General features: G+C 35.2%; 1 protein-coding gene and 1 long non-coding RNA gene across 2 annotated transcripts; one reads left to right on the top strand and one right to left on the bottom strand.

Annotated features, from left to right (window-relative positions):
* Positions 1-1435: 1435 nt before the first annotated feature.
* On the bottom strand, positions 1436-4692 carry LOC107477758 (GATA transcription factor 1). The gene is made up of 3 exons (XM_021137740.2): positions 4626-4692; positions 2997-3166; positions 1436-2307 (listed from the first exon to the last, which is right to left on the bottom strand). The coding sequence occupies exons 2-3, from the start codon at positions 3162-3164 to the stop codon at positions 1747-1749; spliced, it is 729 nt and encodes a 242-aa protein (XP_020993399.2). The 5' UTR covers positions 3165-3166; positions 4626-4692; the 3' UTR covers positions 1436-1746.
* A 130-nt stretch (positions 4693-4822) lies between these two features.
* LOC127745813 (uncharacterized) lies at positions 4823-6170 on the top strand. The gene is made up of 2 exons (XR_008007407.1): positions 4823-5633; positions 5841-6170. It is a non-coding gene; the product is annotated as an uncharacterized LOC127745813 (long non-coding RNA).
* The last annotated feature ends 5521 nt before the right edge of the window (positions 6171-11691 follow it).

Here is an 11691-nt window from a genome sequence, read left to right as displayed (position 1 = left end):
AAGACTGTTCACAAGTTTGGTATATGAGTGTTAATGTACCATGAACCACATGAATTTTTGTATACGATTAGTATCGAATCGACCCGTCTAAATATAGAAATGGTCTTAGTTTTAAATGAATCAGCTAAATCACCGATTTATTAGTTTATAGTAAAGAATCTAGATTAAAATGATTAAGTTTTTTTTCTTTTGAAATAAGAAAATACTAAATGATAATTAATGAATAAGAAGAGAAATGAACAGACAAATTTTTTAAGAGAGCATTTTGTTGATATTCTAGGGTTCTCAAGTCTTCATATTTATAGAGATAGTGGAAGACTTTTTTGTTGGGAACCCATTTTCTTTCTTGTCTGATCACATTGCTCAAAATAGGTCGAAGTACACTATTCTTTAGAGAAATGCAGAAGCTATATCCTTTAGGCTAGTAAACTTGCTTTTCAAAGGAGAAAACTCATTTACAAATATTTAGCATGTTAAGCAGGCTTGTAATTTGGAGCCAAAAGTTATTTGTTGTATGTTACGTGATTCTGAGGAGCTGGGATACATCCTTCCTTCCTTCCAAGGTTAGAAACATGACATCTTTATTTTTAAGACCTTTTTAGTCAATATTCTTGCTTCTGAAGTGGACGATTACCCAGAATCCCAGATATACCTTATAGGATCATTTACAAAGAAGAGTATCCTTTTAATATTTCAAATCCAGTTGATTGTTTTTTAGCCTAGAGAAAAAATTTCTCTTTATTCAACTTCATACTTAGACAACTAATTAGATAAAAACTCATTCAAATTTTTAAATTAAATTTGTTTGTTATTTAGCAGCATTCAATTGGTGTTATAGCCTTATGGGTTAAGAAAAGAAATTATGGAATATAATGAAGATGCGAAGGCTAAAATCAAATGGTTGGAAAACCATGGATAAAAAACGAATTGGTAATTCTGTTAAACAACAACCTCTTATTCTATTTGGTTGAAAAAACAGGTTCCAAAAGAGGGAGATAAAATATGCAAGCCAATATGCAATTTCAAAGGTAAGAATCACATGGAGCAGCTTTTTTGTTTCTCATATTATTGTACATGGTTACAATGATGAATTAACCCCATCTTTGTCAATGTGAAATATATTTTCAAAATATGTGAAAAGCGATGTTTGAAAAGTTACGTCTCTTTATGGAGTTGTGACTTATTCAAAAGTTGTAACTTATTAAAAAAAGAGAAAGTACATGGAGCCAATGGAATATTTGTACAATGTGGACAATGGAGGTTTAGGGAGGATTAGAGATATAATCATTAGTGTTACCTTTTTCCATCAGTTGAAGCTTTTGGGATGAGCGATATCATGATATGGTATTAGAACTTTAGATCCGAAATCTGGGATGAGTGGTTTCATCAGTTCGTCAGCAATCAATTACAACCAAGTAATCAAATCAAAATTTATAATTAGTTCAAGACAAGTATAAGAGCTTCTCCCAAATAAAGTACAGAATACATGCCTAAAAGCAGCAAAATAAAAGAATAATAATCCTAAGCTGGCTTCTTGTTTATAGCGTAACAATGGGATACATAGTTTTACGACCTCCCTAGTTTGATTTTTCCTCAAGAAATTTGATTTTGATCTAACCAACCCCACAGAAAAAATGGACCCAGAAAAAGAAACAAATAATTAGAATAAATCGAAACAAAACTACTGAGCTGCTGATTGTTACAAGCACTGCACACTATCAAATCGCCTTTTGTGATCCATTGCCTTCAAACCATTCCCATTTGCTTCTGCTTCCTCATCTCGATAATCTTCCTATGGGAATTAGAATGCAACTCGTGACGAAAAGTTGGGCTGGTTGCAGGACGGTACTCCGGGACGAGCCGACCAGACTTGAACCTAACCCCACAGGCATTACAAAGTGTTTTTGGCCCAAGCGGACCGGATCGCCACTGTGGAGTTTCTTCAGATCCACAGTGCTGACATTTCCTCCCAATGGTTGGGATTTTTATCACTTCTGCTCCGGAAATTTCTCTACTAGATAGTCTCCACCAGGACTGATGACTTGAGACGTCAGCAATAGCCAGGCGAGGCCTACTACGGTACTTGCTCCTTGCTCGGACAGGGACCTTCAGGTGATCAAAGCCGTTTAAGAGTGTAATGTTGTTAGTGCAGTTATTATTGGGGATGCTCCTTCTATATTCAAGCACCGAGGCTGTCCCTTGGTGCTTTGACATGTTAGGCCGAATAGATGGTATGTCGACAAATGTTTCGACAGCAGGAAATGCGTCTTTATTGGACAACCATTCAAGCTCTTCCTCGGCGAACTCCTGATAGATGACAATGGGGGACAAATTGATCTTCACATCACTCAGTGGATACCCAACTAATTAGTAATCAATGCAGACCTTTGGATAAAAGGAACAAGTGACCACATGATTTGTTTTCTTCAGACTGAAGAAATGAATGACTCTACGGAAAGCTTGGAAGAAAAGTAAGTGGAAAAATATGACCAAATATATAGTCTACATAATGTTTATTACCTGATCTAGTGTTTGCAATGCAATGATGAACATTTTGCAAACAAAAAGAAAAATTAAGTTTCACTGCCATTTTCCAATAACACCCTTGAGTAATTAAGATAAATCCTGTAGTAACACACTAACACTAACAAATGACCACCACATTTTGAGTAAAAGCTTGTCCAAAAGTATAGTGTACACACTTATAAAAGAAACTAAAGCCAATCAAGAACCTTTTATGTTCAATAAAAGATAATCCATGCATCTTATCTTATTTCTCTTAATGCCCTATGCAACTGACTCAGTAAGCTTAGTCCAAATTTTAATTCCACCCAATACCCGCCAAATAAGCATATAAAACATAAACGTTTTTCCTAACATTTCTGTTTTCAAAATCACAAGATTCTGAAATAGTCACAATCAAAAAGCAAAAATTTGTTCTCTTTTTGTCGGGCATTAAGATTCCGAAAGAACTGAAAATCGAATATAAAACTTACAGAGAATGAATAGTTAGGATCATCCATGGCCAACGGAGTGAATGAAGGTTGTTTGCATTCTGGGTTACAAGGAAATCCTTTCCTGCATCTGTCAACAACAACATCATTATCCTCACCTACGTCGGATGAGAAATCCAAGAGGTCATCCACGGTACCAAGAGCCTCCATTCCTGAAAGGACAGACATTTGAAAACACAATAGTGAAAAGTATGCAGCAGAATTATGTGTTATCTAGAACTTCAAGGTACAAACTCATCAGTATATGAAATATGTAATAGACAATGAAAAATCACACCGAAATATGGAAGCATAAGATGTGTTTTGTCTCCACTACCCAATATAAATATATATATATGTGGCACCATCATAAACACAAATTAAATGATAAGTATATCCATAATTAATAAAGGAGTGTAGTAAGGTGAACACTCGTCCACAGGGCTATCATTTTAGGATTTCACTAAATATTGTGCAAGTCCCATGCTTTTTGTGGATCATTTGAAAAGTTTATCTTAAAGAAAGGATGCTATATTTTTGTATAAATTAGCAGCATATGCCATCCTATATTGACACAGGTCAATTGTCCATTTTTCTTCGATTCTTTCGGTCCCTAGTTCCCTATTGCACAATCACTTAGAATATAGTTTTCTCTTCTCTCTTCTTTACGTCTCTCTTTTTCTTTCTTCTTGTTGCTTTTGTAAGAAAATGTCACTCTCAAGTCAGGTTGCCAATGAGTAAGAACAATTCAGACCCATGCAACTTAAAAATAAGTTTAGGGATATTTTAGTTGTAAAGAAATATCATTTTGAAGAGGAAAAAATAACGACTATTGGTTGAAATGATTTGTCTAGAGCATGAATAAGAATATGTACATAGTCAGTACAAGTCCCGATAAAAGAAAGAAATCAATATTGCTGTTATTATTATCACTATTGTTTGAAAAACTTTTGCCACTCTATGATATAAACGTTATCGACTACAGCCATATCAACTGCAAGAGCCACTATTAATAGCTATAACAATCGGGATTACATAGTCATATATTTATTTAATGATTGAGATTTTTGGGATGTAAATTCACATAAGAAAAAGGCAAGGGAAGTTACTTCCGAGTAAATCTTTAGGCATCAAAAAACAAAACAGAATATATTATGTACAACACTTGGAGAGAATAAAACTAACATTCAAAAATGGTTACATTACAACATGTTCCCTAAGGAAAGAAAACAATCAAAAGACTACCAAAAAAAAAAAAGAACTAAGATATGTATGATAATGGACATTTCAAAAGTTCATACTTCACGTTTCTGATACTTGTTACAAGTTTCCACTCTCAGACGCATAAAATACTACTCAAAATGGGAGCAAACAATGAAGAAACATGCACTACAAGCAACTAAGGGTTTTGTACCAACTTCAAAGTTCAACTAAGACCATAAAAACTCACTTTTTCAAACCATAAAAAATAAGTAATCCATTTTGCAGCATGCTCAGTTAAATAGGCAAATTATAAATGTATTGTAGAGAAAGAGGACAAAAGAAACATGTTGATACTAAGGCATGAGAGCAAAAGATAAAAAAGGAAATGAAAACAGGTAGGAAGCAGAGTAGGACAAATAAGTACAGTACCTAGCTCGAATGCTTTCAACTTTGCAACTTTTTGGGTCACAGAAAGTTGTTGCAGCAGCTGAAACTGAGACGACATTTTGTTAATTTCAGACTTGTCCATGTTCTCTTTTGTCTTTTTACTAATTTTGTTTTCTCTTGATACAATTGTAATTGTTAGTAGATAATCATTCCTTATGTATCACTTTAGCACTATGATTGCTGAAATCAATTGAAAATTGAAGGAAAACCTCAAATAAAACAATTTCAATATCTGCATCATAAAAGATGTTTTAATTAATTAAAAAAAAGAAATCATCATTCTCGACAGAAATTATTTATTACATTGGTTTATTGTTGGTATTATACATTGGAATGAAATTTCCTAATTGTTACCCTAAATTCACTAAACGCACACACACACAGAAGAACGAAGGAAAGAAACAGAGAAGAGAGAAGGGGGAGCTCGAAGGGGGAAGAAGAGAGATCGAGAAAGGGAGATGGAGAGCTCGAGAGTCAGGGAGTAAGGGAATGGGAGAAGGACGCTGCGACGATCAAGAAGGCTTCGACTTCGTCATCCTCGTGCATCCGTCGCTGCTACCATCATCAATTGAGGCTGCTGCGCGTGGAGAGAAGGGGAGACGACGCCGCTGGCTCTGTCTGGGATCGCCGCCGCCGTTCAAGCCACTACAAGAGAAAAACGCCGCTGCGTGAAGGGAGGTTATGAGCGAAGTAGAACGCGTACAGGAAGAAGGAGAGCACGACGACTAGAAGGAGGCAGCGCCGCTGCCGTTGCTGCTAGGGCTTGTCGCTGGAATTCCTGGTCGCCGCTGTCCTTACTGGTGAGTCAATTGTGCCCTAGCTACTAGAGTTACCATTTCTGAACCCTTGTCGCTTTGAAATGATCCTGTCTCTGCCTCTAATATTCCTAATTATGCTGTATTCGTTGGAATCGCCACAATTGGAGCTCGTCGCTGGAGTAGACAAATTGTTGCGCCATCCTTTTGACTCTGAACCTCTATTCATAACCCTGTAATGTTTCTACTCTTGTTTTGTTTAGCATTTTGTTTCTCTGCTATATACTTATTTTAATTACAGTAGCCGATACCTGTGTTTTAGTGCTGCTGTGTTCTATTGGAACCGTCAAAATTGTTGTTGCTAAAAGTGGGAAATGAATCTTCTTTATTTTTTTGTCACTCGAGAGAATAAAGTGTAATCTCCCACCTTTAATTCTACAAGTGAAACCAGAAATAAATGAGAAAGAGAATGCAATGAAGAGTGAGATCTTTCACTGAATATCATCCCGTTTTTTTTCCACTGGAGAGCATCCACTCCCCTGCAAGTGTGATCATGATTGGTGCTGCTGCCGCGTCCGGATTACGTTGGAATTTTCGCTGCTGCTGTGAATTCAAAAAGAGCAGGTTTATCGTGGTTAATTCCTTCGGGTTTAGCTAATCGATGCAGGGAGTTTAATTTAAATGATTTTAATTTAAGAATGTATACAAAGTTTATTGAATAACTGCAAATAGATTTAATTATTGTGAGTAATTGATTGATTATATGGATGTTGAGTTGTGACTGCGAATATGATTGAGCTTGTTGATTTTGTGAAATTGATTGGTTAGATGTGAATTATGAATTGTGGATGAGTAATTGTTTAGAATGCTAAATCTTGATGGATTATATTAGTTGATTGCTGTTGAGCTGGTTATTAGATATATTGTAATGGTGGTAAACTTGGTTGGTGATTGTTTTGAAATTGATTTTGAGAGGTTTTGAAGGTTGAATCTTGAAATATTAAACCTTTTGTTAAAAATCTGATTCTCTGCATTACTTTTAAACAAAGTTAAAAACTATAACTAATTCTGTAATGATCGGAATTGCGTGGGACCAAGTCTAGGTTAAACATGGGAATAGATGGAACTGGACTGGAAAATTTGAGGAATTTTCGTTAAATATATAATTTATGGCGAATTTTCGAAGTCAGGTCGTTGAATTTTTCCTGCTGTAGAAAAATTCGAACAAAGCAGCAACTTGGTTGTCTTGCTACAACTTCTATGAGCTGAGTTCTAAAGCAAAATCAATTTTGTTTTAAAATTTGATTAATTTGGTTTATTTCTCTAAAACTTCATAATTTTAGGAGTTAAGGATTGGAAGTTGTGAATTTTTGAGAATTGGTGATCAAAGTTGGAAAGAATCAGTTTTCAGCAAATTACGCATCAACTTCCAATGCTTGTAACTCTTAGAATTGAACAGCGAATGAATTGCAACCAAGACACAATTGTGGCTAGATAAGTTAAGAGTCTCCAAACCAAAATTTAGCTTAATTGAAGTTTTGTAGTATATGTTATGCAAGTTGAAAGATACTAAGCTTGCAGATTTCTAAAATAGATGTTGACATATTTCTACCTAACTTCTAAGTTATGTAACTCCTTCATTAAAAATGGTATTGATCTGGAATCAATTGAAAAAGAGACTTGGATAAGTTAAGTTGAACCATATTAATTTTAAAGGTCTTTGGATTTAATTTGAATTATATATGGAATTTTGAATATTGTAGGCTGCCGTTGTTTTCTAGTTTTTAAGCACTGCAGAGCAGTCACAATTTTCCTTCTATTTCCGAGGCTAGAGTGATTAGAAAATTATGATTTTTAGTTTATTAGAAAGCTTAATTCGAGACGGCCGCCTGGACATAAAGTGTGTGCAATTTCGAATTCATTTGGTATTTTGAAAACATAATTGAAGTTAGATTGTCAAGGTTGTTTGGTGACAACCTTGAATATGAGATTTAATAATAGATTTTCTATACTATTATCAGATATTTTTGAGAATATATTGTTGTGGCAATTGCTGATAAAAGGCTGGTATAAAGAGGGAATCTATAAGAATAGCTAAGTATTTTTAGAGGAGAGTATGTCCAAATTTTTATAAAAGTATAAGGATTTAATTAAAATGAATATTTAATGTTTGTTTAATGGTAATAACTTCACTGATTCTTTTGAGAAAAGATATTTGGTTTATGAAGTTGTTGGCAAGGACGTGGGTTTTGTCCCGCTTGCATATTTATGATTATAAAAGAGACTCTGAATGAGAAAGAAAATAAAGAATTGAGCTTTATGGCATGTTAATCTAATGTATGTTCATCTACTGCATGAAGGCTGTTAGATAGATAGTGGTACGACCACAGAACGCTTTCCTGCGGTACTGATTCATATTATATTCCTGTAAGGCAGAGGGGTTATTTCCTGCATACAGAGGTATCATGGCCACCTGTTTCATTTTTGTAGGGCAGAGGGGTTATTTCCTGCATACAAAGGGTGTCTTGGCAAGCACAGGCTGAATGTCACCCTGCAGGGCAGAGGGGTTATTTCCTGCATGCAGTGGGTGTTGCCATCAGGAAAGCCATATTCGTTTCAGCTGCTTCTAGTTACGTCGGGAGCGGGTAGAAACCGACAAATGAGCTTATTACCTGCACTAGGCTAGACATGCATCATCTTGTTTGTGTATTATTCTCTGTTATATTTCTTGTGCTTTTATTTTGTTCCTTGTTTGGTTTGTTTGTGTTCTATTTGTCTGTTTGTGTTCTATTTGCCTGTTTTTGAATTGCGCTTAGAGTTAGATATTATATGAAAAGTCATACTAGTTCAGCATAGACTTAATGAACCTATGTTTGGGACAGGTTGACTATTCATACTGAGATTGACATAAGCTAATATCCAATTCTTTTTCAACGTAATTTCAAAGAGTTTTATATAATTAATGAAAATGAATATTGTTGAATTAAATTAACTATTTGCATTTTTATTCTTTACTTTCATGGCATTCTTGACCACTACTGAGAATTTGTGGTTTGGTTCTCACCCCCAAATTTTTCACCCTTTCAGTGACACAGATTTAAAGTTTCACTATGAAGTTGCAAGCGATTAGTAAGTTTACTTTATGATTTTAATTACTTTCATAGAGTCTTGATGGGAGGGAATTCGCCGGTTAGGATTTTCACAAAGTAGTCCCGTTGCTAGTATAGTCCCAACCGACAAATAACTCTCGCAATCAATGTTTGATATGGTTGTCACAAGTTCAACTTACTACAAATAACCGATAGTATTACTTTCGGTTCGTCCTCAAAAGAATGGGCAAGCGTGTGAATTAAAGTTAGTTAGAATTCCAGGGTTGAAAGACATAAGCATGAATTTAAACTAACAAAGCCTAGCATGTAAGAAACTTAAATTGCAAGAAATTAAATCAAGAAAATTAAAACAAGATCTAAGTGAATGGTAATCTAACCAGACAAGATACGAATCTAATTCTATTCTAGAACTAATTAAACTACTAAAAGCAACTAAAGCAAGAATTAAACAATTGAGGTCTCTGGTGTTTCAACTAAGTTGCAAAAGAACTCTTGGCTAGGTGTGAGAATTGAAATCACTATCCTTGTCTAACAACCATATATTGACAATTGTGAGGGACCAAACCCATCAAGTTTACTTCTATGCTTGAAGTATGTCAAATAGATTTAATCAACATCAACCAAGGTTACGAGAACCGGGCCGGTCAATAAACCGATAAGGTCACTGGTTCACTGGTTCATTGGTTTAACCAAAGTTCAATCGGGGTTTAACCGGTTTAATTAAATATTAAATAAAATTATTAAAAAACTATATATAATTTTAAATATGTAAATTCGACCATTTCTAACTTAATAAAATTTAAAATTTCACCATTTTATATTTATTCATAATTTAATATTAGAAGTTCACAAACAACTTCAATCATCAAAATTCATAATTAAAAAGCCTTGATCAATCTAAACTCTCAAATATAAATAGAGCTAGTTTCAATTCCTCCATATTGCACTTTGGACAAAGTATTAAACAATGTGAATTTAAAACATGATGTTCTTTCCTATATGGTTAGCTTTTTCTGGACACTACCATAAGTTTCAAAGTGAAATGAAAGAAAATGCATAACAAATAAACAAAACAAGTAAAAACGTATTCATCGAGCACTTCATACATGAATGGGACAGTACTTTAGGTTCACCCCCAAAATTCTGTTAGTCGCTTTCTATGGAAGAAAGGTGAAGATAAAACGCATGTTAAATTAAAGAAGCCAATAAAGTGTACATTAAGCACTTAGCATCATTATTCGAGATATTATTTTTCTTGAACATTTCAGCATTCATCACCACAACTCCAGCTCTTCAACACCAGATTACCAGAATAAGCAAAATAAGCAACTCAGCAACTCTGTTTTATAAACATCAACAACTTAGCAATAATAAATTCTTTTTAGAAAATTTAACAAAATAAGCAAAAATTAACCAAATCAATAACTCCAAATGACAAACCCTAAACCCACTAACTCAGAATTGGCATTATTAACCACATAAGCAAAAATAAATTGTGGCAGCAATACTTATCGACGACGAGGGAGGGAAGGAAGTGATGGCGATGGAAGAAAGGAGTGACGGCGACGGAAGAAGGGAAGTTCTTCTTGTACAGAGAGAGCAAGAGAGAGCGAGACGAGGGACGCTCTAATTGGACAAAGAGAGCTAAAAAAATGATGACCGAGCAACCCTTCGCAATGGCGGCGCCACGAGATCAACACAGACTATGCGACGACGAGAAGAGGAATGATGAAGAGAACAGAGACGGTAGGGATGGTAGGAGTTCCTTCGCGATGAGCACAGACACGGTGAGGAAGAGAAGAGTGGTGGCAGCTGGGGGCTGACGGTGGCTGGTTGGGCTTCACGACGAGCAGGCAGGTTGGGACTGACGGCGACGACGGTATTTGCTGATAGGGTTAGGTAGTGAGTGAATGAGGGTGGAAAGGGAATTGGGACTGCCTAGGTGTTAATGGGTTGGAAGGCATCTGATAGTGGGTTTTCTATTTTTTTTTTAGGCATCAAAACGATGCCGTTTCTAGAGCATATCATAAAATTGGACCTTTAAAAAATCCGGCCAATTTGGTCGGTTCACCGGTTAACTACCGGTTCGACTGATTTTTTAACCGACTTTTTGCAGGACGATTTTTTAGGACAATCGAACCGGCCAGATGATCAGTTTTCGGTTAACTCGGTCGAACTGGCCGGTTTGGTCCGGTTTTCAAAACCTTGACATCAACCCATAAGTCTCAACTTATCTACTAACTAGCTTAGTAGTAGCTTAGTGTTAATGAGTATCAAATTGATCAATAAGGGTTCCCAAATCATCAATCTAATTAGAACCAATGACTCAAGATCACTCAATCTCTTTTACGTAGGCCAAGAGTAAAGAAAATTACTCCATAACTAGTGAAAACATTTTGTCAAGCACTTGGTGTGCACTAGTTGAAGACATAGACAATTGCAAAATCAACTAGAAATTAATGCTACCAACTAACAATCATCAGTAATATGAACTCAACTAAAACTATAAAACATGGAAAACATCAATGTGTTAAATTGAATTCAAAATTAACAAGGTTCACAAAATGAGAAATAAAAGAAACTAACGAGAAGAGAAGAACATAACACTAACAAAGGAACTAAGTAGAATTAGAACTAAGGAAATTAAAATTAAAACAATAGAACTAGAATTAACAAACTCCAATTCAGAAATTCAAACAAAAGATGATCAAAATAAACTAAACCCTAGAGAGAAGTGAGAGTTTCTCTCTCTAGAAAACATAAAGAACTCTCTAAAACTACTTCTTTTCTTATGTGAATATTGTTTGATGTATCTTGGTTGACCCCTATCAATTTTCCTTTAGTTGGCATTAAATTGGGCTTGGAATGAGGTCCAAAACCCTCAGAAATCGCAGGTCACATGTTCTCATTAATGAGACACATTTTTCCAATTTGTGTACGCATGCTTTATGCTTGCGTATGCATATACGCGTTAATTCAAGGCTGCATGCGCACGCGGACAAGCCAATGCTCCAAACTTTCATTTTTCTTCATGATTCATCACTCTAGCATGCTTCCTCTTCACTTTCCATGCCATTTTTTATCTGTATGACCTAAAACAATTGAATGCACGCATCAAGGCACCAATGGGATGAAATAGTGAAATAAAATCAACCGATTTAAACTTCAAAAAGCATACTTTTA

The sequence above is a fragment of the Arachis duranensis genome, chromosome 3, assembly GCF_000817695.3.
Source record: "Arachis duranensis cultivar V14167 chromosome 3, aradu.V14167.gnm2.J7QH, whole genome shotgun sequence".
Classification (NCBI taxonomy): Eukaryota; Viridiplantae; Streptophyta; class Magnoliopsida; order Fabales; family Fabaceae; genus Arachis; species Arachis duranensis.
This window is presented reverse-complemented; position numbering and strand designations above follow the sequence as displayed.